At 46.3% G+C, this 23,291-nt stretch overlaps 1 protein-coding gene across 2 annotated transcripts in view; it reads left to right on the top strand.

Annotated features, from left to right (window-relative positions):
• Window positions 1-23,291, top strand: part of COBL (cordon-bleu WH2 repeat protein) — a 171,603-nt gene that overhangs the window by 44,182 nt on the left and 104,130 nt on the right. For both annotated transcript variants that reach the window (XM_024764376.1, XM_024764377.1), the window contains exon 6: window positions 16,223-16,405. In XM_024764376.1, coding sequence (XP_024620144.1) covers window positions 16,223-16,405 — 183 coding nt within the window. The remainder of the gene's footprint in view (window positions 1-16,222; window positions 16,406-23,291) is intronic.

Genomic DNA, 23,291 nt, shown 5'->3' with positions numbered 1-23,291 from the left:
GCTGATCTTTCAGCAGAAACTCTGCACACCAGAAGGGAGTGGCAAGACATATTTAAAGTGATGAAACAGAAAAACCTACAATGAAGATTACCCAGCAAGGGCCTCATTCAGATTTGACGGAGAAATTAAAACCTTTACAGACAAGCAAAAGCTAAGAGAATGCTTTTTATTTATAGGACATTCCATCCAAAAATAATAGACTACACTTTCTTCTCAAGTGCCCATGGAACATTCTCCAGTACAGATCAAATCTGGGGTCACAAATCAAGCCTTGGTAAATTTAAGAAAATTGAAATTGTATCAAGTATCTTTTCCAACCACAATGCTATGAGACTAGATATCAATTACAGGAAAAAATCTGTAAAAAATACAGACACGTGGAGGCTAAACAATGCACTATTAAATAACCAAGAGATCACTGAAGAAATCAAAGATGAAATAAAAAATATCTAGAAACAAATGACATTGAAATCACGATGACCCAAACCCTATGGGATTCAGCAAAAGTAGTTCTAAGAGGGAAGTTTATAGCAATACAGTCTTACCTCAAGAAACAAGAAACATCTCAAAGAAACAACATAACCTTACACCTAAAGCAGTTAGAGAAAGAAGAACAAAAAAACCCAAAGTTAGCAGAAGGAAAGAAATCATAAAGTACAGATCAGAAATAAATGAAAAAGAAATGAAGGAAAGAAACAATAGCAAAGATCAGTAAAACTAAAAGCTGGTTCTTTGAAAAGATAAACAAAATTGATAAACCATTAGCCAGACTCATCAAGAAAAAAGGGAGAACACTCAATTCAATAGAATTAGAAATGAAAAAGGAGAAGTAACAATGGACACTGCAGTAATACAAAGGATCATGAGAGATTACTAAAAGCAGCTATATGCCAATAAAATGGACAACCTGGAAGAAATGGACAAATTCTTAGAAAAACACAACCTTCTGAGTCTGAACTGGGAAGAAATAGAAAATATAAACAAACCAATCACAAGCACTGAAATTGAGGCTGTGATTAAAAATCTTCCAACAAACAAAAGCCCGGAACTAGATGGCTTCACAGACAGAGTCTATCAAATATTTAGAGAAAAGTTAAAACCTATCCTTCTCAAACTCTTCCAAAATATAGCAGATGGAGGAATGCTCCCAAACTCATTCTACAAGGCCACCATCACACTGAGACCAAAACCAGACAAAGATGTCACAAAGAAAGGAAACTACAGGCCAATATCACTGATGAACATAGATGCAAAAGTCCTTAACAAAATACTAGCAAACAGAATCCAACAGCACGTTAAAAGGTTATACACCATGATCAAGTGTGGTTTATCCCAGGGATGCAAGGATTCTTCAATATATGCCAATCAAACAATGTGATACACCATATTAACAAATTGAAGGAGAAAAAGCATATGACAATCTCAATAGATGCAGAAAAAGCTTTTGAAAAAATTCAACACCGAGTTATGATAAAAACCCTCCAGAAAGTAGGCATAGAGGGAACTTACCTCAACATAATAAAGGCCATATATGACAAACCTACAGCCAACATTGTGCTCGATGGTGAAAAACTGAAAACATTTCCACTAAGATCAGGAACAAGACAAGGTTGCCCACTCTCACCACTATTATTCAACATAGTTTTGGAAGTTTCAGCCACAACCATCAGAGAAGAAAAAGAAATAAAAGGAATCCAAATCGGAAAAGAAGAAGTAAAGCTGTCACTGTTTGCAGATGACATGATGGTATACATAGAGAATCCTAAAGACACTACCAGAAAACTACTAGAGCTAATCAATGAATTTGGTAAAGTAGCAGGATGCAAAATTAATGCACAGAAATCTCTTGCATTCCTATACACTAATGATGAAAAATCTGAAAGAGAAATTAAGGAAACACTCCCATTTACCATTGCAGCAAAAATAATAAAATACCTAGGAATCAACCTACCTAAGGACAGAAAAGACCTGTATGTGAAAAACTTTAAGACACTGATGAAAGAAATTAAAGATGATACAAACAGATGGAGAGATATACCATGTTCTTGGATTGGAAGAATCAACATTGTGAAAATGATAATACCACCCAAAGTAATTTACACGTTCAATGCAAACCCTATCACACTACCAATGGCATTTTTCACAGAACTATAAGAAAAATTTCACAATTTGTATGGAAACACAAAAGATCCCATATAACCAAAGCAATCTTGAGAAATAAAAATGGACCTGGAGGAATCAGGCTCCCTGACTTCAGACTATACTACAGAGCTACAGTAATCAAGACAGTATGGTACTGGCACAAAACAGAAATACAGATCAATGAAACAGGATAGAAAGCCCAGAGATAAATCTATGCACATATGGTCACCTTATTTTTGATAAAGGAGGCAAGAATATACAATGGAGAAAAGACAGCTTCTTCAATAAGTGGTGCTGGGAAAACTGGACAGCTACATGTAAAAGAATGAAATAAGAACACTCCCTGACACCATACACAGAAATAAATTCAAAATGGGTTAAAGACCTAAATGTAAGGCTAGACACTAGAAAACTCTTAGAGGAAAACATAGGCAGAACACTCTATGAAATAAATCACAGCAAGATCCTTTTTGACCCAGATCCTAGACAAATGGAAGTAAAAACAAAAATAAACAAATGGGACCTAATGAAACTTAAAAGCTTCTGCACAGCAAAGGAAACCATAACATAAACAAGACCAAAAGACAACCCTCAGAATGGGAGAAAATATTTGCAAATGAAGCAACTGACAAAGGATTAATCTCCAAAATTTACAAGCAGCTCATGCAGCTCAGCTCAGTATCAAAAAGCACAAACAGCCCAATCCAAAAATGTGCAGAAGACCTAAATAGACATTTCTCCAAAGAAGATATACAGATTGCCAACAAACACATGAAAGGATGCTCAACATCACTAATCATTAGAGAAATGCAATCAAAACTACAGTGAGGTATCACCTCACACCAGTCAGAATGGCCATCATCAAATAATCTACAAACAGTGCTTCCCTGGTGGCGCAGTGGTTGAGAGTCTGCCTGCCTATGCAGGGGACACGGGTTCGTGCCCTGGTCCGGGAGGATCCCACATGCCGCAGAGCGGCTGTGCCCGTGAGCCATGGCTGCTGAGCCTGCGCGTCTGGAGCCTGTGCTCCACAACAGGAGAGGCCACAACAGTGAGAGGCCCATGTACCGAAAAAAAAAAAATCTACAAACAATAAATGCTGGAGAGGGTGTGGAGAAGAGGGAACCCTCTTGCACTGTTGGTGGGAATGTTAATTGGTACAGCCACTATGGAGAACAGTATAGAGGTTCCTTAAAAAACTAAAAATAGAGCTATCATATGACCCAGCAATCCCACTACCTGGCATATACCCAGAGAAAACCGTAAATCATAAATAGTCATGTACCACAATGTTTACTGCAGCACTATTTACAATATCCAAGACATGGAAGCAACCTAAGTGTCCATCGACAGATGAATGGATAAAGAAGATGTGGCACATATATACAATGGAATATTACTCAGCCATAAAAAGAAACGAAATTGAGTTATTTGTAGTGAGGTGGATGGACCTAGAGTCTGTCATACAGAGTGAAGTAAGTCAGAAAGAGAAAAACAAATACCATATGCTAACATATATATGGAATCTAAAAAAGAAAAAGTGGTTCTGAAAAACCTAGGGGCAGGACAGAAATAAAGACGCAGATGTAGAGAATGGACTTGAGGACAAGGAGAGTGGGAAGGGTAAGCTGGCACGAAGTGAGAGAGTGGCATGGACATATATACACTACCAAATGTAAAATCGATAGCTAGTGGGAAGCAGTCGCATAGCACAGGGAGATCAGCTCGGTGCTTTGTGACCACCTAGAGGGGTGGGATGGGGAGGGTGGGAGGGAGACGCAAGAGGCAGGAGATATGGGGATATATGTATCCGTATAGCTGATTCACCTCGTTATACAGCAGAAACTGACACACCATTGTAAAGCAATTATACTCCAATAATGATGTTAAAAATATATATATTTACTCATAAAGTGAGAGCTAAAACGTAGCCAGAGTGTGTGAGGGGATTGCCTATGGGATGAGATCCTTACTGGAACATGGGACTTTTGAAGGAAGTGGGATTCGGGAAGGAGCCCGCAGCCTGGACACACCAGCTTGTGACCCTGAAGAGGGGAAGGTACCAGGGGAGCTGCCTGTGACTGGCATTAGTGGGGGGAATTGTCCCCCGCCCATGGTGGAGTTCAGAACCCGGGCACTTGCGATCTTGCCGACAATCTTCCAGAGAGGTGCAGACCGTGGCGTTTCACACTGACTCACAGAGGAGTAAGGAAACCGTGCGCCCCAGGCAGGGAGCCCTCTGGATGACGCCCAGCCCTCAGGCTTGGATACACGGCATGGGATGCGGGGACTTGTGGGTGCCTGTTCGATAAGGCGGGATGGCCAGCCGTGCGCAGCCCCGGCCAGGGGACCTGGCACGGGGAAAGTAAGGCTTGTCTCAGGCAGTTGGAAAATAATCCAGAAACAGAGGCTGAGGTTTCCGTGTTAAAATCAGAAATGAGGGCTTGAGTATTTACGTGATAATAAATAGATTTTTAATTATATAATATACATTATATAATACATTATTATATCTTAGTGTATTATATTAGTATATATTATGTTATATATGTTGATATGTATTATATATTATAGCATATTATATAATATAAAATATGCTACTATATATATTATAATAATACATTATATATCATATATGTGTGTGAGTATGTGTACATACTCACACACACACGCACTCACACCCTGAATGGGGGATGGGGTGCCGTCGGTTGGAGACCCACTGGAGCTGTGGTTCCCCGCAGGACGGGGTGCCGCGGGCAGTCCTGGCGGGAGCTCCAGTCACCCAGGGCGTCCTCTGCTGGATTCTGGAAAGCCCACTCTCCGCACTCACCCCTTGGCCTCCTGTAGGCCTGTTCCTGAGGCCTTGCTAGGGGAGCAGATCCCAGGCAGCTGTGGGCCACAACCAAAGAGGGCATTTGGGGAGGACGGCAGGGATCCCAGGGAGGATGCTCTTTAGAGCCGGGGTGCTGATGGGGGCCCGAGAGGAGAGAGGCTGAACACAGCCTCACAGGTGACAGTCTCCGGCCCCAGAAGCAGCTGCATCTGAGAGAGAAGATGAAAGGCAGTGGGGCTCCGGCAGGCAGGTCAGGAGGGTACGTCCACTTGGGAAGAGCACCCATACTTTTGCCTAAAGCTGGTGGAGTTGCCCCTTCGACTCCAGCTGGGGAGACTGATGCTAACAGGGGCCCAAGGCGGGGTCTGAGTCCTGAGAGAAGAAAAGAGAAGGGAAGGGGACTCTCTCCATTCCCTTCTGGGCCCCCCATCACTCCTGCTGCCCTCCCCTCTGCCCCGCCCCACACGGCCCAGGATAGAGAGAGGCAGCCATGCCCACTGGCCTGTAAGCCCCTAGGTGCGGTGGCCCCAGAGGCAGGGCTGCCGCAGGCTGCGGTTGGGACTCAGCTCTGAGTGGGACGGCCTTTCTCCTCCCCTTCCGAGCACCTCCTGCTGTCAGGCCTGGACAGAAGGCCTGCCCTGCTGGTTTATTGAATAGGCAGCCCGCTAGCTCCCCACATGCCACCAGAAAGAGGAGAACATCGCACCTCTCCCAGGATTGCAAACATAGCAACAGGGAGATCGGCTTGCCAGTTTCCTGATGTGTTGTAGCAACCGTGTTCAGTAACTGTTGTGGTGGTCCGGTTTTCCTCCTTGCTTTTTCGCCTGGGACTGGAAAGATTGGACGGAATCCCTCGGATGTCCCTTGGTGTCCCCGCTCTGTTACCTGCTTTCGGGTGGGAAAACCTGCATCTCCCTCCCACGGCCCCTCTTCTAACCCTGCTCTTCGCTGGACCTCTGGGCTGGCTCCACCCCTGCAGTTCCCCTGCAGTCACCCTTTTCCTTCCCCTCGTTTTATTTCCAGCACGTGTTAATGTCTTAAAGGGAGAATGCAGAGTGGGCACAGGTCAGAAGAACTGCAGAATCTTGTCCCTAAAAATCAGACTCACAGGCAAGCGTGGGGCTCCATGAGCAGGTCACAGGAAAACCTGAAGAAACCTGCAAGGCTTTACATGTGAACATCACAGGTGACCTGGGGCGTGTGTGCCCTGAGGTCCCCTCTCTGGGGCCAGGCTGGCATGCACTGGATCAGCTGTGTGTCTTGTGGGGCAGTAGAGCCTCAGAGAGGGGTCAGGGGTGGGGTGCTTTGTTAGTTAATAGTAAAGTTGCAAAATTTATGAATGATTTACTTAAAACAGAAGGAGGCTGTTCAAGGTTCCCCTGGAAAAACATTGTCCTTCACTTCCTAATACGCTTTTCTGAGGGAAAGTGTGAGGGGCAGAGATCTTGTACAGATGCTCCCTGTGGAGGTTTGTCATGCATGGGAACCTCTGCCACCATGGGGCTGGGGACCAGAAATAAATGTCGGAGGCTGATGCTCTAAGGTCTGTCCTGAGGGAGGAGGAAAAATGAGCCACCTCTGCCCCAGGCAGCGTGAGTGGTGTGATGCTTTCGGGGAGGAATCTGCAGCAGTGGCTCTTCACCTTGACTTTCAAAGCAGACGCCTAACAGCCAGTGAGCCCATGAAAGGACGCCCGGGTCATGATGAGCTAGAAATATGCAAACCCAAACCTCAGTGAGGTGCCACTTCGCACCGGCTAAGATGGCTATCACTTTTATAAAAGGAAAATAACAAATAAGTGTTGGCAAGGACATGGAGAAATTGGAACCTTCCTTCATTGCTAGTGGAAAGGTAAAACGGTGCAGCTTCCGGGGAGAGTGAAGCGTAGACCCGGCAGGTCTGCTCCTAGGTGCCCACAAAACTTGAGGGCAGAGTTGCCAGCCAGCACCTCTAAGGCAGATGTTCACAGCGGCTCTAGTCACAAAAGCCAAAAGGCGAAAACCACCCGCATGTCCGTCCCCAGATGAATGGGCGAACAGAATGTGGACTCTCCAATGCGAGGAAGGATTATTCAGCCATGAGGAGAAAGGATGCTCTGACACAGGCTGAGTACGGAGGAACCTTGAAATCTTCACGCTGAGTGAAGGAAGCCAGGCTTGGAAACCATGTGTTGTTTGACTCCGTTCATGTGAAGGGACCAGGACAGTCCATCCAGAGTCAGAAAGCAGATGGGTGGTTGCCACGGGAGATGGGCTGAGCAGTGGCTACTGAATGGACCGAGGGTTTCCTTTTAGGGGGATGAGAAGTTCCAGAACTAGATGGTGGTTGCTGGACAACACGGGGAAGGTACTTCATGCCTCTGAATTGTACACTTTAAAATGGTTAAAATGGTAAATCATATGTTACATGTATTTTGACACAATAATTTTTCTTTTAAAAGAAAAACAGCAGATGCCTGGTCCCACCCCAGAGTTTCTGCTGAAGTTGGTCTGGGATGTGGCTGGCCTTTCCCATCTTTAAAAGCTCCGGGGTGCGGGGGAGTCCTGATGTGTGACTAAATTCTAGAACCTCTGTTCCAGTGCCGGCCTGCCTGGCTCTTCCACTGTCTGGATGTGGCCCCAGGCACCCGCTCTCTCTGCCTCGGTTTCCTTCCCTGTGAAAGGGGGTCCTGCGATTACCTACCTCAGAGAGCTGTCACATGATCAGATGGGTTGATGTGTGGAGGCTCAAGACCGCCTCACGTATCTGTCGTTCTGCCTGAGTCTGGGGATGAGACCCCCTTCTTCACCAGCAGCGCTGGTTCTCTGCTCTCAGCCAGTGTCCACTCAGACTCCCTTCTGGAAGGGGGGACCACCCTTCTCTGTTTGTCCAGGACAGTCTTCAAAATGCTTTTGCCCTGGGCTTCCCTGGTTGTCCAGTGGTTAAAACTTCACCTTCCAATGCACGGGGTGCGGGTTCAATCCCTGGTCAGGGAGCTAATATCCCACATGCCTCGTGGTCAAAACACCAAAACTTACAAAACAGAAGCAATATTGTAACAAATTCAATAAAGACTTTAAAACTGGTCCACATCAAAACAATCTTTGAAAAACAGAATGCTGTTGCCCCATGTTCTTTCCAGTTGGGCCTTTTTCCTGGGCCACGTGGGTAAGGGTCCCACTTTGGATACTGAAATTTGTGATTGCTGTTCTACGGCATGATGCCTGTAGATAGCAAAGGATGATGGATGTCTTTGCAGGTGAGAGGGGGGGCGCTCGGACAGTGGAGGGCTGGACTCCTCAACTGAGAGACGATTGAGTCACACCTACGCTTCCTGCTTCTTAAAAAACCCTCCTCTTTTACTTGAAGATGAATTTGCCGGATTCCTCCACCTAACGACTCGGTTACCTAGAGTTAGGGAGAAGCCTTCCTGATCTGATCCAAGAGTTAGAAATCATCTGGTTTCTGGCCGAGAGATTCGTTCTCAGTTTAGTTTTGTTTCTACATGGGGATGAGGCGTCTTTTCCGTCAGCCCTGAAACCCAGCCAGTACCAACCGGCAGCCAGGCCCTCGTTGCCTCCCCTCATCCAGCCCAGGTATCAGTGAAATACACAGGAGCCGCTTGACATGCGAGGCCGGATGTCCTTTGGAGGAATCCATTGATCTCAACTGTGGCTATGTAGGAAGTCCTACTCCTGATGAATTTTAGTAAACAACTAACAGATCAATATGCAAAACCTGCTACTGTACAAATTTTGGGAAATTTCTCACATTTTAAAGGGAAGCCTTTGTTATTAAGGTTTTATTGCCTGTGAATTAGCACCATCTCCCCCCGCCGCCGCCAAAATTGTGCTTAATTGAGTTTTTCTCCTTTGAAATCTCACCTAGACCCACAGCAAGCCAGCACACACACACAGACACACACACACACACGTGTGTAGAGCCCTGACCCCCCTCATTCTCTGCTCCCCATGCGTCATGCTCACCACCCCTGACTCACCATCACACCACCTCCCTCACAGTTCTTCCTCTCCTCTCCCCCTCCACACCCCTCGTGGAGCCTGCACACTGACCCCTGGGGCCCCTGCGCCCTCCCCGGCAGGATCACGGCCTTCCTGGGGCTGGGCATCACGTGTTCTACATCTCTGAATTACACCAAGACTTGTTTCCTTTTCATTCACAAGCTTTTCAGAAATGTCTGGCTTTCTAAAATGGTCCTGGTGAAAGTGGCCAATTTTGAATAATCAGTAGATCCCAAGCATTCCCATCTTCGCTAACAGGTTTTGGTTTTCAGGAGGTCCTACAGCAGAAGGTTCGGACTAATCCAGCTCACCTTCAGTTTCTTCCCTGAGTTTTGTTACAAAAAAGATACTACCAGTTGGGTGCTCTGGCACACTTACATGTTCCTGTAAGTTCAGGAAAAATCCTGCCAGTGGAGAAATGATCTGAAATTGTTCTGATGCTTGTAACCGTCAGAGAGCTTCTATGACACAGTATTTTGTTGGCCAGATAGCTTCTGCAACTTATCTTCTATAGAAATGCGTTTCCTCAGGCATCCTCTCGAGGCACTTGGCACAGAGAATGGCCTTTTCCCACTCACGTCGCAGAGTAGAAACTAGATTCATAAGTTCCGTTTCTCTGCCCATCATGGGGATTTGTTCTCACGAAGCTGGTGGGCTTCAGCCTCTTGGTTTGCCCTTAACTCTGAATTGATGCCAGATTTCCAGGGCGTGGGAAGACTTGGTGTCCTCTGGCCGAGGGATGCAGCCATGGGTGTGTCCATCAGGAAGGCTGTTCTCCTAGGATAAGAAAAAGCAGGCAGAGCACACCCTTGAGGAAGGGAACTTTGCCTGGCCCAGTGTCCAGGATGGTGCCAGCAGCCACGGGACGGGAAGCAATGTTCTCTGGGCTGCTCTGCCCAGCGGATCCCTGTGAGTGTGGGCAGTCCATCCATGCCATCTGGTTTCTGTCGTGTGGTCCTGCCTTAGATCCCTGCCAAAACCTGGGTCCGAAGAAAAGGCGACGTGGGTAACAGGTCTGACTGCAACTTCTTTCCCACTTGATTCTTTGACCAAGAAGAAAGAAAGGGAGGAAGGAAGAAAGGGAAGGAAGGAAGGCAGGAAGGAAGGAAGGAAAGAGAGAGGGAGGGAGGAAGGAAGGGAGAAAAGGAAGAAAGGGAGGGAGGAGGGAAGGGAGGGAGGGAGAGGGGGAAGAAGAAAGGAAGGAAGGAAAGAAAAAGGAAAGAAAGAAAGGAAAAAGCAAAGCTGTATGAAATCCTTTGGGAGGGGGCCAGTGTGGTGGAAGGAGAGGGGGGATGCAGGTCAGCTTGGGAACTGACTAGTTGAATCCCATCCCCAGGGGCTCAGGCACCCTGAGGAGCTCAGTTCATTTCCTTGGGCCTCAGTTTTTCTCACTGTTAAAACTCTAAAACCATGCCATCCTAAAAGCATCTGGTCTAATTCAGAAGCGTCTGATGCTGAAAGGGTTGTTGATGGCTATTTTAGACTGTACTTACTGTAACCAAAATATTTCCCTCAATATTTAGACCAAAACCTCTACCTGAATTCCTCACCAACCGTGTCAAAAGGTCCACTTGATCATGTGATTGGTTCTCACAAGATAGTCTTTTTTTTTTTGCCAGAATGAACAGTTTTGAGAAATGGGAACAAAATAACTCTTCGTCCTTATGTTTTTTTGGAATCAATGTAAACAGAAAGGTTTCAAGTACAGCATTGACCCATTTGTCTCTGGAAGCATATTCTAGCCAGTGTTCACAGCTGCCTTACTGTCTATAGGGACAGATGGCTCCCCTCCGGCTGTGACATGGATGCTGGTAGAGCCGCCTGGTGCAGACAACATCAGAACCTCCAGCAGAGGACACACACGGGGCAATTGGGCTCATGTGGAAAGAGTGATACCCACCTTGGGCACATTCGGTGTCCTGCCTGGTACCGATCTCTGATCGGTTACAAGCCAATGATAAAGGAGAGAAGCTGCTCTTTGCAGTGCCTGTGCACCCCAGAATAATTCTAGGGAGACCCAGGGCTCCCAGAGCTTTCCCTGGGGTTGTAAGGAGCTGTAACAGCTGTACCCTCTGCCTGTAGTGCTGGCCCCGCAGAGACCACTGTGCCTGCAGTGACGTTCCCAATGGGTTAGAGTCAGAGCTAATTCCAAAGGCCAAGCCCACGGTCACCCACCCAGCCCACTTCCCAGCTCAGCTCCTTGGGAAGCCCCCGGGGTCTGTGCATCTCCCCACAGAGAAGCTCAGGTCGTTTGTGTCAATGAAAACATTGTTGCTGCCATAACAAAGGGCTTGCAGCCATCAAGCCATCACATTACAGCTGCCCTGACGGTGAGCCCTGAGGGAACTCAGGATGGAGACAGGATGCCTGCCATCACGCCATCAGCCACTGCAGCCACCAACACCCCCCCACCCCCCGCCGCCCCCTGCACTGAAGGTGCACCCTGAGGGGATTCAGGATGAGAAAGCAGAGGACACTGGCCCCAGATAGGTGAGGTGCACATCAAAGGAGTGGTTTCAGTGAGCCCAGACTCTGGCATCTTCCCATACATTGAGAAGAGCTAAATTCCTTAACTTGAGGTGTCTGGTTTTCTTTCATTAACAGTAATCTTTTGATGTTCTGACTACCTGGTCTTTTTTGCAAAAACTCCTATACATCCTGGTTCCCCCCTTGCCTCTTCGGAGCAGTCCCTCAGAGCAATCCGAGAGGCTGCATCCCGGGTTTAAGTCCTCAGTTTTGTCCACTGAATATAACATAATTCTCAACTTTTAGGTTGTGCATATTTTTTCAGTCGACATTTGCAAAGTGGCTGCGGTGACAACCGGATAGAAGGAGATCGGGACTTGCTGAGAGAATGAGTGCATTTCAAATGGAAACAATCAATTATACATCTTTTCATTTAAAATTTGAGATCTCTGGCAAAATCAACCGTCGCAGGTGATGTTGGTCTCCTCTCAGGCTGACACCCAGATCCTGAAATTGTTTCCTAGTTCTCCACTCCCAGCTGTGTGTGTGAGATGGGATCAAGTTATCGTTTTATACTGAATGTAATAAATTCCAGGGCTGTCAGCAGTGATACAGTTACACCGAGTTTAGTACTGTTTCCCATCCCGCTAGCCCTCCAGGGACAGCAGGGGAGGTGTACACCCCGCAGTCTGAAGTCCCACGAGCTCTGGGTGAAAAAGGTTGGGTTTGCTTTTTCCCCTTTTCATTATCCATTGCTTTTTCTTAATGATTTATTGGGCTTCACTCGCAGGAGAAAAACTCCTGAGAAAATCTGGTGTGACTGTGAGAGCCAGAATCTGTGGATTTTGTTGCCAACCTTTGTAGAAAGGCATGACTCACTTCCCTACCAGGAAAGGACTTGATATTTTAAAAATGTTATTGACCAGTTTGGACAGGAGCAGGAAGTGAGATCCCTCCCGCAGGTAAGCCGTGGTCTGTCCCCCATGGAACTTGGCCACTCTGTAGCAGGAGAGAACCCTGAAACTGGAATAGGCGATCATGGACTGGGCTGTCTGGACACCAGGCTACATGGACCACACTCTTGGTTTACCATTTTGTTTCATATTGGTGTGAATGAGCATCTTATAGGACATCCGATACTTAACAGTGTTTTCATCCAAATTATTCTGTGGGTTTTTTTTCTACATTCTGTGTACAAATTCCAGGAGTGGGAAACGAAGGAAACAGGAGTTAAACCACAAATATTCTCTGGGCAGCCTTAATGTTTTGGCTTCCCATGGGTTGAAGGTTGAGAAACACTCTTGTGTTTCAGAATCGAGAGGGGCTGGTGAACCAAGATCCAGGGGACCCTGACATTGGAGGGGTAGGGGGCGGGGATAGGGGTGGGGAGAGATGTTTGTGTGTTCTCTAGAGCATATTTGGCTAAAAAACCTCTTGTGTCAAAATTCGCTTCTGTTCGAGAGACACAGATAATGGATCGAGTGCAGCCCATCACCCGGATAACAGGTGTCAGGACTTGCAGGGGGACCTGGATGGATGGCTCTGGGGTCCAGTTTTCTGCTGCCCAAGGCCATCTCACTGTGGCCCTGATGAGGTCATTCTTACCAAAAATACTTATCAGAGGAGAAGGAAACCACATAGGTGGGACATCTCTAATGTGACAGAAACATGCTAGGTGCTGACCACAACTTTGAAATAAATGGAATGCCCCCAATTTTAAAGATGGAGACATTCCTGCCTGTGTATGCATGGTGGGTTCTGGGTCAGCCCCTCACCTCAAGAAGGAGTTGACAATCTCAGATGTCACAGTGCTCTAAGGGCTACAGGATGACAGAGGTAGAACCTGAAATAGATACAAAATGGATGAGCTGTGAAGTGCTTTTAAGGGAATGTCCTCACAGAGCTGGGAAAATGCTCAGGGCACTTAAAGGACTGAGGTGAGTTCAGAGTGGTGCAGAGGGGTCCGCCAGGCTTGCATAATTGTGGTGAGGACTGAAGCAAGTGGGATTGGAAGTTCCCAGTCTAGACAGGGTGGAGGGAGGAAAATCAATTAGTATCAGAGGTGTAAAATGCATTGTCGCAAACAGCTTGTTTATGGGATGCCAAATGGGCCCAGGCACACTCCAGAGAGGCAGGCAGTGGGTGGAGTTCTCCGTTGTATTTCACAAGTTTTAACAAACCTCCATGGCATGAGTTTGTACCCCCTTGAACGTGGGGCGGCATTTGAGCGATCCAGCCACCCAGTGCAACACTTCCCCAGCTCCAGACCTGGACCAGTCAAGCCCTTGCTCTGGTTTGCTTCATTTGCTTAATTTTATCATGTGGACCCTGCATCTCTGAGTGAATTTAAGTTCTTGTGTCTCCTTGCATGTTCATGGTTGCTATGGAGGTAGAGGTAAGGCAGAGAAAAGTATTTAAGAGTTCATTTTGCATTGGCTTATTTGCTTAGTAACGAGTCTAATGTCTGCAGAACTCAAGGATTGGGAGAAACATTGACATTTTTTCTTTACATTTTTTTCTATGGGAGCCTCGGGAGGGGTTGATGGGTTTTCTGGGTGTTGGGCTATTTCCTGTGGATCCCTCACCTATTCCTTATGGGGATTCTGCATTTGATGAGCAGGGCATTTGATGGTCAGTGTCTCACAAGGAAGCATGAATTGGCATAAAAAGCAACCTTCAGGGATTGGGTTTTCCTTTGACATTAATATTTAAGTACAAGAGAATCTGAGTCTCATGGATAAAGAAGAAGTGACACATATATACAATGGAATATTACTCAGCCATAAAAAGAAACGAAATTGAGTTATTTTTAGTGAGGTGGATGGACCTAGAGTCTGTCATACAGAGTGAAGTAAGTCAGAAAGAGAAAAACAAATACCGTATGCTAACACATATATATGGAATCTAAAAAAGAAAAAAAATGTTCTGAAGAACCTAGGGGCAGGACAGGAATGAAGATGCAGACCTACTAGAGAATGGACTTGAGGATATGGGGAGGGGGAAGGGTAAGCTGGCACAAAGTGAGAGAGTGGCATGGACATATATACACTACCAAATGTAAAATCGATAGCTAGTGGGAAGCAGTCACATAGCACAGGGAGATCAGCTCGGTGCTTTGTGACCACCTAGAGGGGTGGGATAGGGAGGGTGGGAGGGAGACGCAAGAGGGAGGAGATAATGGGAATGTATGTATATGTATAGCTGATTTACTGTGTTATACAGCAGAAACTAACACACCATTGTAAAGCAATTATATTCCAATAATGATGTTAAAAAATAAATAAAAACCACCTAAAAAAAAAAAGAAGAAAATCTGAGTCTCAAAAATCTTCTCAGGAAGCTGAATGATAGTAGAATTGGCAGAACAGAATAGAATTTGAGGCTGAGGGCAGGTAGTGCGGGGCTGTTGCTGAATGCGATGAGTTTCCTGTCCGTATTTGTTTCCAATGTGGTGAACCAATGGTTCAGATGAAAGCTCGCCCACAAGTTCATTGTGTGAAACGTGAGGGCAGGGTTGCCCACCCACTCATTTCTGCAAACGTGGACTCAAGGGCCCTCCGGTTACCAGGAGATGCTAGGAGCCAGGGACACAGCCACGGGTGCAGACAGGGAGCAATCGCTGTCTTCACGGGCTCACATTTACATGATAACTATAAAAGCACATATCAGATGCTTCCTTTGTGCCTAGAACTCTCTAAGGCTCTTTCATCTGTCCTAACCCTTTCAGTTCTCACGATTTCTTTGTGATGGAGGTGCTGATATTGACCTCAATTTTACAGGAGATAAACTGAGGCAGAGAGAAGTTAAGAAACCTGTCCAAGGTCACACAGCGTATCAGCGGCAAAGCCGGGAATTGAGTCCAGGCAGTGTGTCCCCCTCATCTGTAGGCTGACCGCTACACTGCACTGGCATCGGTGTGGAGTACACCGGGCTGGGCCTCCGGTGCTGGGGAGGGATGGGGCAGGGCAGAGGGCACAGCAGGGCAAGGGGTGGGCTCCGTTTCAGTTTTAATTTGGAATTAGACGGCTATTCTCTAAATGCCCTTCCTGCAACTAACACTCATGTGATTCTATTAAGCAGGACCTAGGAGGAAAAACTGGAAAAATATCTATGTGCCTTTAGTCTGCTCCCTGGATATAGACCTTGCTCCTTGGGAACAACTAATTAGTGTGTTAGGCTGAATTTATTTTCAGTTGATTAGGGATCAGTCATGAAGTACTGCATTCGGTGGTCACGTCAAGTCTTCACGGCAGGCTGTTTATACTACCCGGCCACTTGTTTGAAACTTCTCACAGTTAGAAGAAACCTAAGCCCCTCCCTGGCAGCGGGTGAAATACTTCTCGAAATGGCAAAGACGGGCTTCTTCTCCAGCAGAAATATACTTCTTGATCGGTTCCTTCCTCTTTTCAGCATCTAAGTGCTCACTCTAATGACAGGTTAAAAATTTAAGGAGGTTAATTCACCACTGCAGGTGGGTTGAGAATCTTGCATGATTCTAGCTGGTAAGAATTCCTCTTAGAGGTTTAAAAAGTCTGCTGTTTCCTTCATGATTAGGGAAATAAACCTCACACCAGGAGGTGTGTCCTGCCATGGGGTCTGTGATCATTTTCCCAGGAGAGTGAAAATAAGAGTTTTGCTCCAGCCATTCAAGCTGTCCGTGGAAATGATGATGGGAGAAGTTCAGGTGGGTGGTGGGCGCTCGGCTTTGGTGTCTGAGCATTCGTATGCCGAGAAGCATCTCAGAGTGATGAGGTTTTATGTTTGCCTCTTCCCCCGACAGGGCTGCTTGACGACCCCAAACTCCCCGTCCGTGAATCCCCGTTCCACTACACTGGGTCCATCGCTCTCCCTTGGCAGCATCTCAGGGGTGTCGGTCAAGTCAGACCTGAAGAAGCGCCGAGCGCCTCCCCCTCCGTCCCTGCCCCGCGCGGGACCACCCGTGCAAGACAAGACGTCGGAAAAGGTAGGGAGAGGGCGCCACTCAGGACCAGGGCTCCTGCTAAATGAACCCATGAATTCTCTGGAAGGTGTCTGTGCGCCCTGTCATCCTTCAAGCTTGTGGCTCTAGCAACGAGATGGTTCAGGGTGAAAAGTTAAGCTTTATTCAGAAGTCAAGGTGAGATGCCGCATCGCTTCATTTAGGGATGATCGGAAACTATTTTTGTGCCTTCAGCCCTTAAAGGCTTAGGCTTGTTGATTAACGTTTATTTTATCCTTAGCTTTGAAATGTGGGGCACCATTGCTTAATGAGAAATATGCAGGCACTGTAAGAAACCTGGAGTGTGCATAAGACGGGGATGACACGCAATACAATATGGGCGCCCCAGTAAACCGCGTTCACGGGACAGCCGAGAAGGTGTTTGCACGTGAAGTTGGTTTCTACGTGACATAACATCTATTTAGGGAGGCCTTGTATCTGGGGAGCCTTCAGAGCAGAGGAATGGCTTTGCACGTGACTGTCCCGTGGTGACCAGGCAGAGCCAGCGTCCCTAGCGGCTGGCCCCTTACTCTGGGCTTCTTCCTTCATCTGCCTGATGATTGGCCTTGAAACACTATTTGACATACCAGGCCCTCATTTTCCAGAGGCCAGGACACTCTTTGACAGTTTTTCTGGCTTAAAATGTGGCCCTGAAAAAAAATTATTTGGGTGGGATGTGACAGGAATGACACCCAAGGGTGGCCAGGACGGACGATGTGCTCTGGGTGCTTTTAGAAGCCAGGCTCTCCTGGGCAGCAACAGGAGTGCTCCTCAGAGACCCTGAGATGCGGGTCAGCCTGCAGTGTAAGGAGAAGGACCCACTGTTCCTCACTGAGCTGAGATGGTTCCCGGCGACTTGCCTGGTAGCCTCCTGGGCAGATACCACCCCACAAATAGGAACATCTATGTGGAGCCCCTTTAAGCCCAGCTCTCCTCCGGTAGGAGCTGACTCTCCTGACACTTTTCTCCTGCTGTGGTGTTGCTTGGCTGGCCCGTGTCTGCTTCAGGGGTCCATAGCATCACACCCTGCTGGGCTTGAGGCCCGGCCCTTTTGTGCTTATTCATAAACTGACTTTCCTTAAGATAACTTAGAAACCACGTCTGTACCTTTCAGACGGGAGGCTTGGCCCCTGTATCGTGGTTAGCAGTCACGTTAGTGGCTCCGTGGCAGTGTCACGACACCTCACTTCCTTTCCTTTCCGGCCTGGTCGTCTGTCTGTCTGGCCGTGTATCTGTCTGTTCATCGGTCACCTTTCTCAGTCCCTCCAGGGCTGTTCTTATCCCTGGCCTAGAGACACCCCTGTTCCCATCTAACGGTCTTTCCATACACAGTCATCGCAGTCTGTCTGAAAAGCCCGTAATGCAACGCATTTTACAAGAAAACTTTTGATTTTTATGTTTCTTAAACAGTTTCTAATAGTACTAATTTATTTTGAGTTTCCCATCATATTTTCACTGTCTTTTGGTAAAGGAAATGTAGGTACAAACCAAACTGGCATTGTTTTGCTGTACACACGCCCAACTAAACAGCACAGACTCATGAACACAGAGCTGCTTCCCGTGGGGGTCTGCAGTGCGTTTCACCCCTTATTTTGTGGGGAGTTAGATTTTGAACTTTCTCATGGCACAGCATTCTTACAGCATTTAGCGATTTTCAACCACCTACCTCTGGGGGTGTCTTGTTGCTTTTGATGGGGAGGGGTATTTCTTTAGTGGTGAAAAGTGTGAGTTCCAATATCAGTATAATTGAAGCTTTATTTCAAAAGAATTACATTTGCCTAATGTTATAGAATGTAGATGCTGCACTGCATCGGTATTTTTAAAAATTTTATTGAAGTATAGTTGATTTACAATGTGGTGGTTGATTTCTGCTGTATAGCAATGACTCAGTTTTACATATACATATATATATATATATATATATTCTTTTTCATATTCATTTCCATTATGGTTTATCACCGGATATTGACTGTAGTTCTCTGTGCTCTACAGTAGGCCCTTGGCAACTGACCCCCCACCCCCTTGGCAACCACAGGCCTGTTCTCTATGTCTGTGAATCTGGTTTTATGTCGTAGATAAGTTCATTTGTGTCCTATTTTAGATTCCACATGTAAGTGATATCGTATGGTATTTGTCTTTCTCTTTCTGACTTACTTTGCTTAGTATGATCATCTCTAGGTCCATCCATGTTGCTGCAAATGGCATTATTTCATTCTTTTTTTTATAGCTGAGTACTATTCCACTGTATATATATCCCACATCCTTATCTGTTCATCTGTCGATGGACATTTAGGTTGCTTCCATGTCTCGGCTATTCTAAACAGTGCTGCAGTGAACACTGGGGTGCATGTATCCTTCCGAAGCTTGTTTCTCTCCGGGCATACGTCCCAAAGTGGGATTGCTGGATCATATGGTAGCTGCACCAATTTACATTCCCACCAACAGTGCAGGAGGGTTCCCCCCCTTTTCTCTACACCTTCTCCAGCATTTATTGTTTGTAGACTTTTTAATGATGGCCAATCCTGACCAGTGTGAGGTGATAGCTCATTGTAGTTTTGCTTTGCATTTCTCTGATAATTAGAGATATTGAGCATCTTTTCATGTGCCTGTTGGCCATCTGTATGTCTTCTTTGGAGAAATGTCTATTTAGGTCTTCTGCCCATTTTTCGATTGGGTTGTTTGTTTTTTGGTAGTGAATTGTAGGAGCTGTTTGTATATTTTAGAAATTAAGCCCTTGTCGGTCGCACCATCTGCAAATATTTTCTCCCAGTTCATAGGTTGTCTCCTCGTTTTGTTTATGGTGTCCTTTGCTGTGCTGCAGCCGTACTTTAAAAATTCCTTCTATCCAGAGAAGTTATGTTTTTCAGATTTTTATGTGCTTTTCCCAAGTGGATAAAGTCGGCTTGAGTGGGAAAATGTATATTAAGTAGAGAATTGGGAACTCTGAATGAAAAATAGGTAGTACTGTATACACTGCAGAATGAATAGAGCTCCCTCTGAGGCAATAAAAGCTTCTTCACTGAAATCCGCTTTATTTGGCACAGAATGAGTGGAGAAATTGACTCACAGCAGCCATCTCCTTTTTTAAGAATATGAATGGCATATGGATTAGATTTAAGCATTTGCTATGACCGTGCTTTTTTTTTTTTTTTTTTTCCTTTCTAAATGAAAGGTATTTTGTTATTTACTAATTTCTGGGAAAGGAACCCAAAAATGTATTGTCGTGGCTGGGGAAGAACGTCAATTCCTTCTTCCTGAACTTCCTCCCATATAAAGATAAGATGTTTGTTTGGAAAGCCTTATTTATATGCAACTGTTACTAACACAAATATCCTGAATCAGGAGGAAAGGATTATTTTCAAGGCCGTGACTAGTTTACAGGAAAATGGGAATGCTTAGATTTTCTTCTTTTAAAAGACTTCTTTCTTATCGACTGGTATTAAAAATTCAGTACAGTAGCCCCTTCCTATCTGTGGGTTTCCCCATCCTCAGATTCAACCAATCATGGATCAAAAAGAGTCAGAAAAAAAAAAAATTGCAGAAAATTTCAGAAAGCAAAACTTGAATTTGCTGTTTGCTGGCAACTATCTCCATAGCATTTACATTGTATTAAGTATTATAAGTCACCTAGAGATGATTTAAAGTACACAGGAGAACATGGGTAGATTATGTGCAAGTACTGCCCCATTTTACAGATGGGCCTCAGCGTCTGAGGATTTTGGTATCTGAGGGGGTCCTGGAAACATCTCCCACTGAGACGGAGGGGAGACTCTATTTACTTTTTCAGGTCTTAAAGGCAAAAGAATTTCAGCCATCTTCCAGGTCGTCTGAAACTTTTAAAAACTGTAACCTTTGTCTCAGAATTTGCACTCATGATTTGAGTATTTATTATTTCTAAAAGTACTTTTCAAGAAGATTTTTCCAGAGGCGTTTGAGCCGGTGAGAGAAACGGGTGGCATCCTTGTACCAGCCCTTCGACAGAGGGGTCAGTGAGACAAGGGAAGCCACGTGCCATTTTCAGAAAAAGGTGGAACTGCTCTCTGCCTCAGACCTTCACCTCTCGTCCCAGTGCCTTGAATGAAGTTTTAATTACGTGGAACGTTCAGACAGGAATGATCTATACATTAGGGCACCATGTGCTAAGTCAGTATTTTTCAAGCTTGAGTGAGCGTCAGAATCCCCCCAAAGGGCTTGTGAAAACACACTTACCTTGGTTCCACACTGAGGGTTTCTGATTCCGTAGGTCTGGGGCCAGGCCTGAGAACTCGGGGTTCGGCAAGTTCCCAGACAAACCCCACTTTGAGAACCACCACCCCACAGACCTCTACCTGCCCCATCTGCCCGCCCAGAATTTGGACTAATCAGATGTGAGAGCAACAGGTCTACTTCGTATAAATATTTTTAACAGATCTGGAGAGATTCTTTGGCAGAAAAGTTACCACCATCATGTACCGTTAGCTGAGGACTAAAGCTATATATTAAGATAAATGAGTAGGTCCCACTTCTTCTCACTGGGACCTGGGAAAAAGGACAGAGGAATTGCCTGTTCCAGACGGGATCTTTCTCCCTCTTTCATCTTGGAGGGGCCACACTGTCCTCTCCCCACCTTGCTCCATGCTGAGATGACCCCTTGCCTTGTCCTTAGCCCTGCACAAGGGCTTGCTGCATCTGTGTTTGTGTCAGAGCCCCCTTTATACAACAAGTCTTAGCAACGGACCCCAAGGAGACTTGCCTTCCTGTCATGTGCACACATCTCTCCCCCTGGGGCTGCTCTTGGATCAGCATGGGTCAGAATTCAGATCATGAATAGGGGCAGAGGACACAGGTGCCCGGGTGGACAGCCCTCCACTCACTTACTGGTCCTCAGTTTCCTCCTCTACAAAATGGGAACGATCAAAGCAGCCTCCCCAGGTACATGGGGTAGAGGTCAGAGCAAGGCCCCTGGAGCCGCTTCCTGGATTCAGATGCCAGCAGCTCTGTCATTCCTGGGAACATGATCTTGGCAAGTTGCTCCACTTCTGAGACTTGTTTTCTCAGGTGTGCAGACTGTACTGTGGAATGGAGGTGAGAGCTGGCCCCAGGGCCCTTGGGAAGTGGAGGGGCCAGGGTGCAGGGGGTCCGGCCAGGGTCCTGCATTAACCAAGTGGAAGATTGTATTTAAAGATCAAACTCTTTATTGCTAGAAACACCAAATGTATAATGAAAAGTTGCCAAGCCCCTGGAGCAGGCTTATTCTCTTCAAGGATGCCTGCTTATCTTGGTGGCATTTTCCCCTCTGGGCACAAAGCTCAAAGAGCCTACTCACTAGTCCACGCCTTCGGAGGACTGTGGAGGAGAAAGCAGTGGGTCATCCCTTTGGAGCCCCTGTTTGAGACGAAGAGACTAGAATACCGTCAAGTCATCCTTCCTCAGGGGACTCAGTTCACCCATTAAAGACGGAAAATCCCGTGAACCGCATCGGCGGACATCGCATTTGTACGACCCCTGTCAGGTTAACGAGCAGCTTACTTCACTCTTTATCTCTGTCCATTGATTAAAAGAAACTTGTGGAAGTCTGCTAGACAATGCTGCGTCTAATTTTAGCTGTCATCATCCACAGATAGGAATAAACAGCTAGCCATTCATCTATTCAGTCAATATCCAGTTGTTATACACCTGCTTTAGTGGCAGTTACAGCTGTGCATCGTTTTTTTCTTGTAAGTAGAAGTAATTCAAAAAATATTTTAGTTATTGAGGCGTTCTTTTGTCCTATTTTATTTGAATTTTTGTGTTCGTTACGTTCAGCTCCAGATAATTCCAACATGACAGTGCATTTGTACATTATCTCCAGTTTATTGCATTGAGACGAAAATAGCTCGTGATGTCGGCTATTATAATGAAAGATGACGGAGGCGTGTTATGATCAGTTATTAGTGTAAGGCAAAATGGAACTTTCTATGAAATATATGCTTGTGTAGTCAACAGGTAGTTTTGAAGAGCTGCTATATGCAAGGCCCCGCACTTGAAAACACGAATTGATAGTCATTACTGTAATATCACAGTACAAGGTACACATAAGAACACGGTATCTCCTACTGTGTAAATAAGTAGGATAATTGGGGAATGTTGGGAATTTAGCGGAAAGCACTACTACTAGCAAGTTCCATTTTCTGGATCATCACGAGAGTTAGGTAATTAGAATATTACAGGAAATCATAAAACTCTGCTGTCCGGACTCCCAAAGAACGGGGGTGTGCACGTGGCCCTGGTCAAGGTGGACTTCTGTGGCCGTGTCTCTGGGCCTGCTGGCCTGTTCCTGATGTGCTCTGCTTCCCGGGCCAGAGCAGAAGGAAGCCCTGGTGGCCCCGGTTCCAGGGAATCTGCAGGGAGCAGGACCGTGGACCGGGGGCGATCAGGCCACGCGGCCAACGGGACCAGATCCTGTCTCCTCTCCCGTTAGGACTGATATTTTTTGCTTATTGGAACGAACGTCCAGAAGATGCTGGGGTCGAAGTGATTCTGACTTTGTAGTCATTGCTTGTCACCCCTGAACCTCCTGGGGTGAGGTCCACTCCGTTTCCTATCAACACCTCTTGGTGGTGGTTCTTTTGTTTCTGGAAAGGTGGTTGATGCTTGGAGACTTTTTAGAATTTATTTTTCATAATAATGAAAGACTTTTGGCTACGGCTGGCATGTCGGCTTCCTGCAGTGCCGGGCTGAGCAGGGGGGAGCTGGGCTGGACGGGGCTCTGCAGAGAGGAGTGGTCCTGCAATTCGCCTTGTGCATCAGACGAGGCCCCCCCCGGACCCCGCCCCATGTGAGGGATGAAGGGGACACGGTCTCGGATGCACAGGGCGCTCTCTCTCTCACACGTTACATCCCACCTGTCAGG

This window comes from Neophocaena asiaeorientalis, unplaced genomic scaffold (assembly GCF_003031525.2).
Source record: "Neophocaena asiaeorientalis asiaeorientalis breed wild unplaced genomic scaffold, Neophocaena_asiaeorientalis_V1.1 scaffold191, whole genome shotgun sequence".
NCBI lineage: Eukaryota > Metazoa > Chordata > Mammalia > Artiodactyla > Phocoenidae > Neophocaena > Neophocaena asiaeorientalis.
The sequence above is the reverse complement of the archived record's forward strand: the minus strand, read 5'-3'. Positions and strand labels throughout refer to the sequence as shown.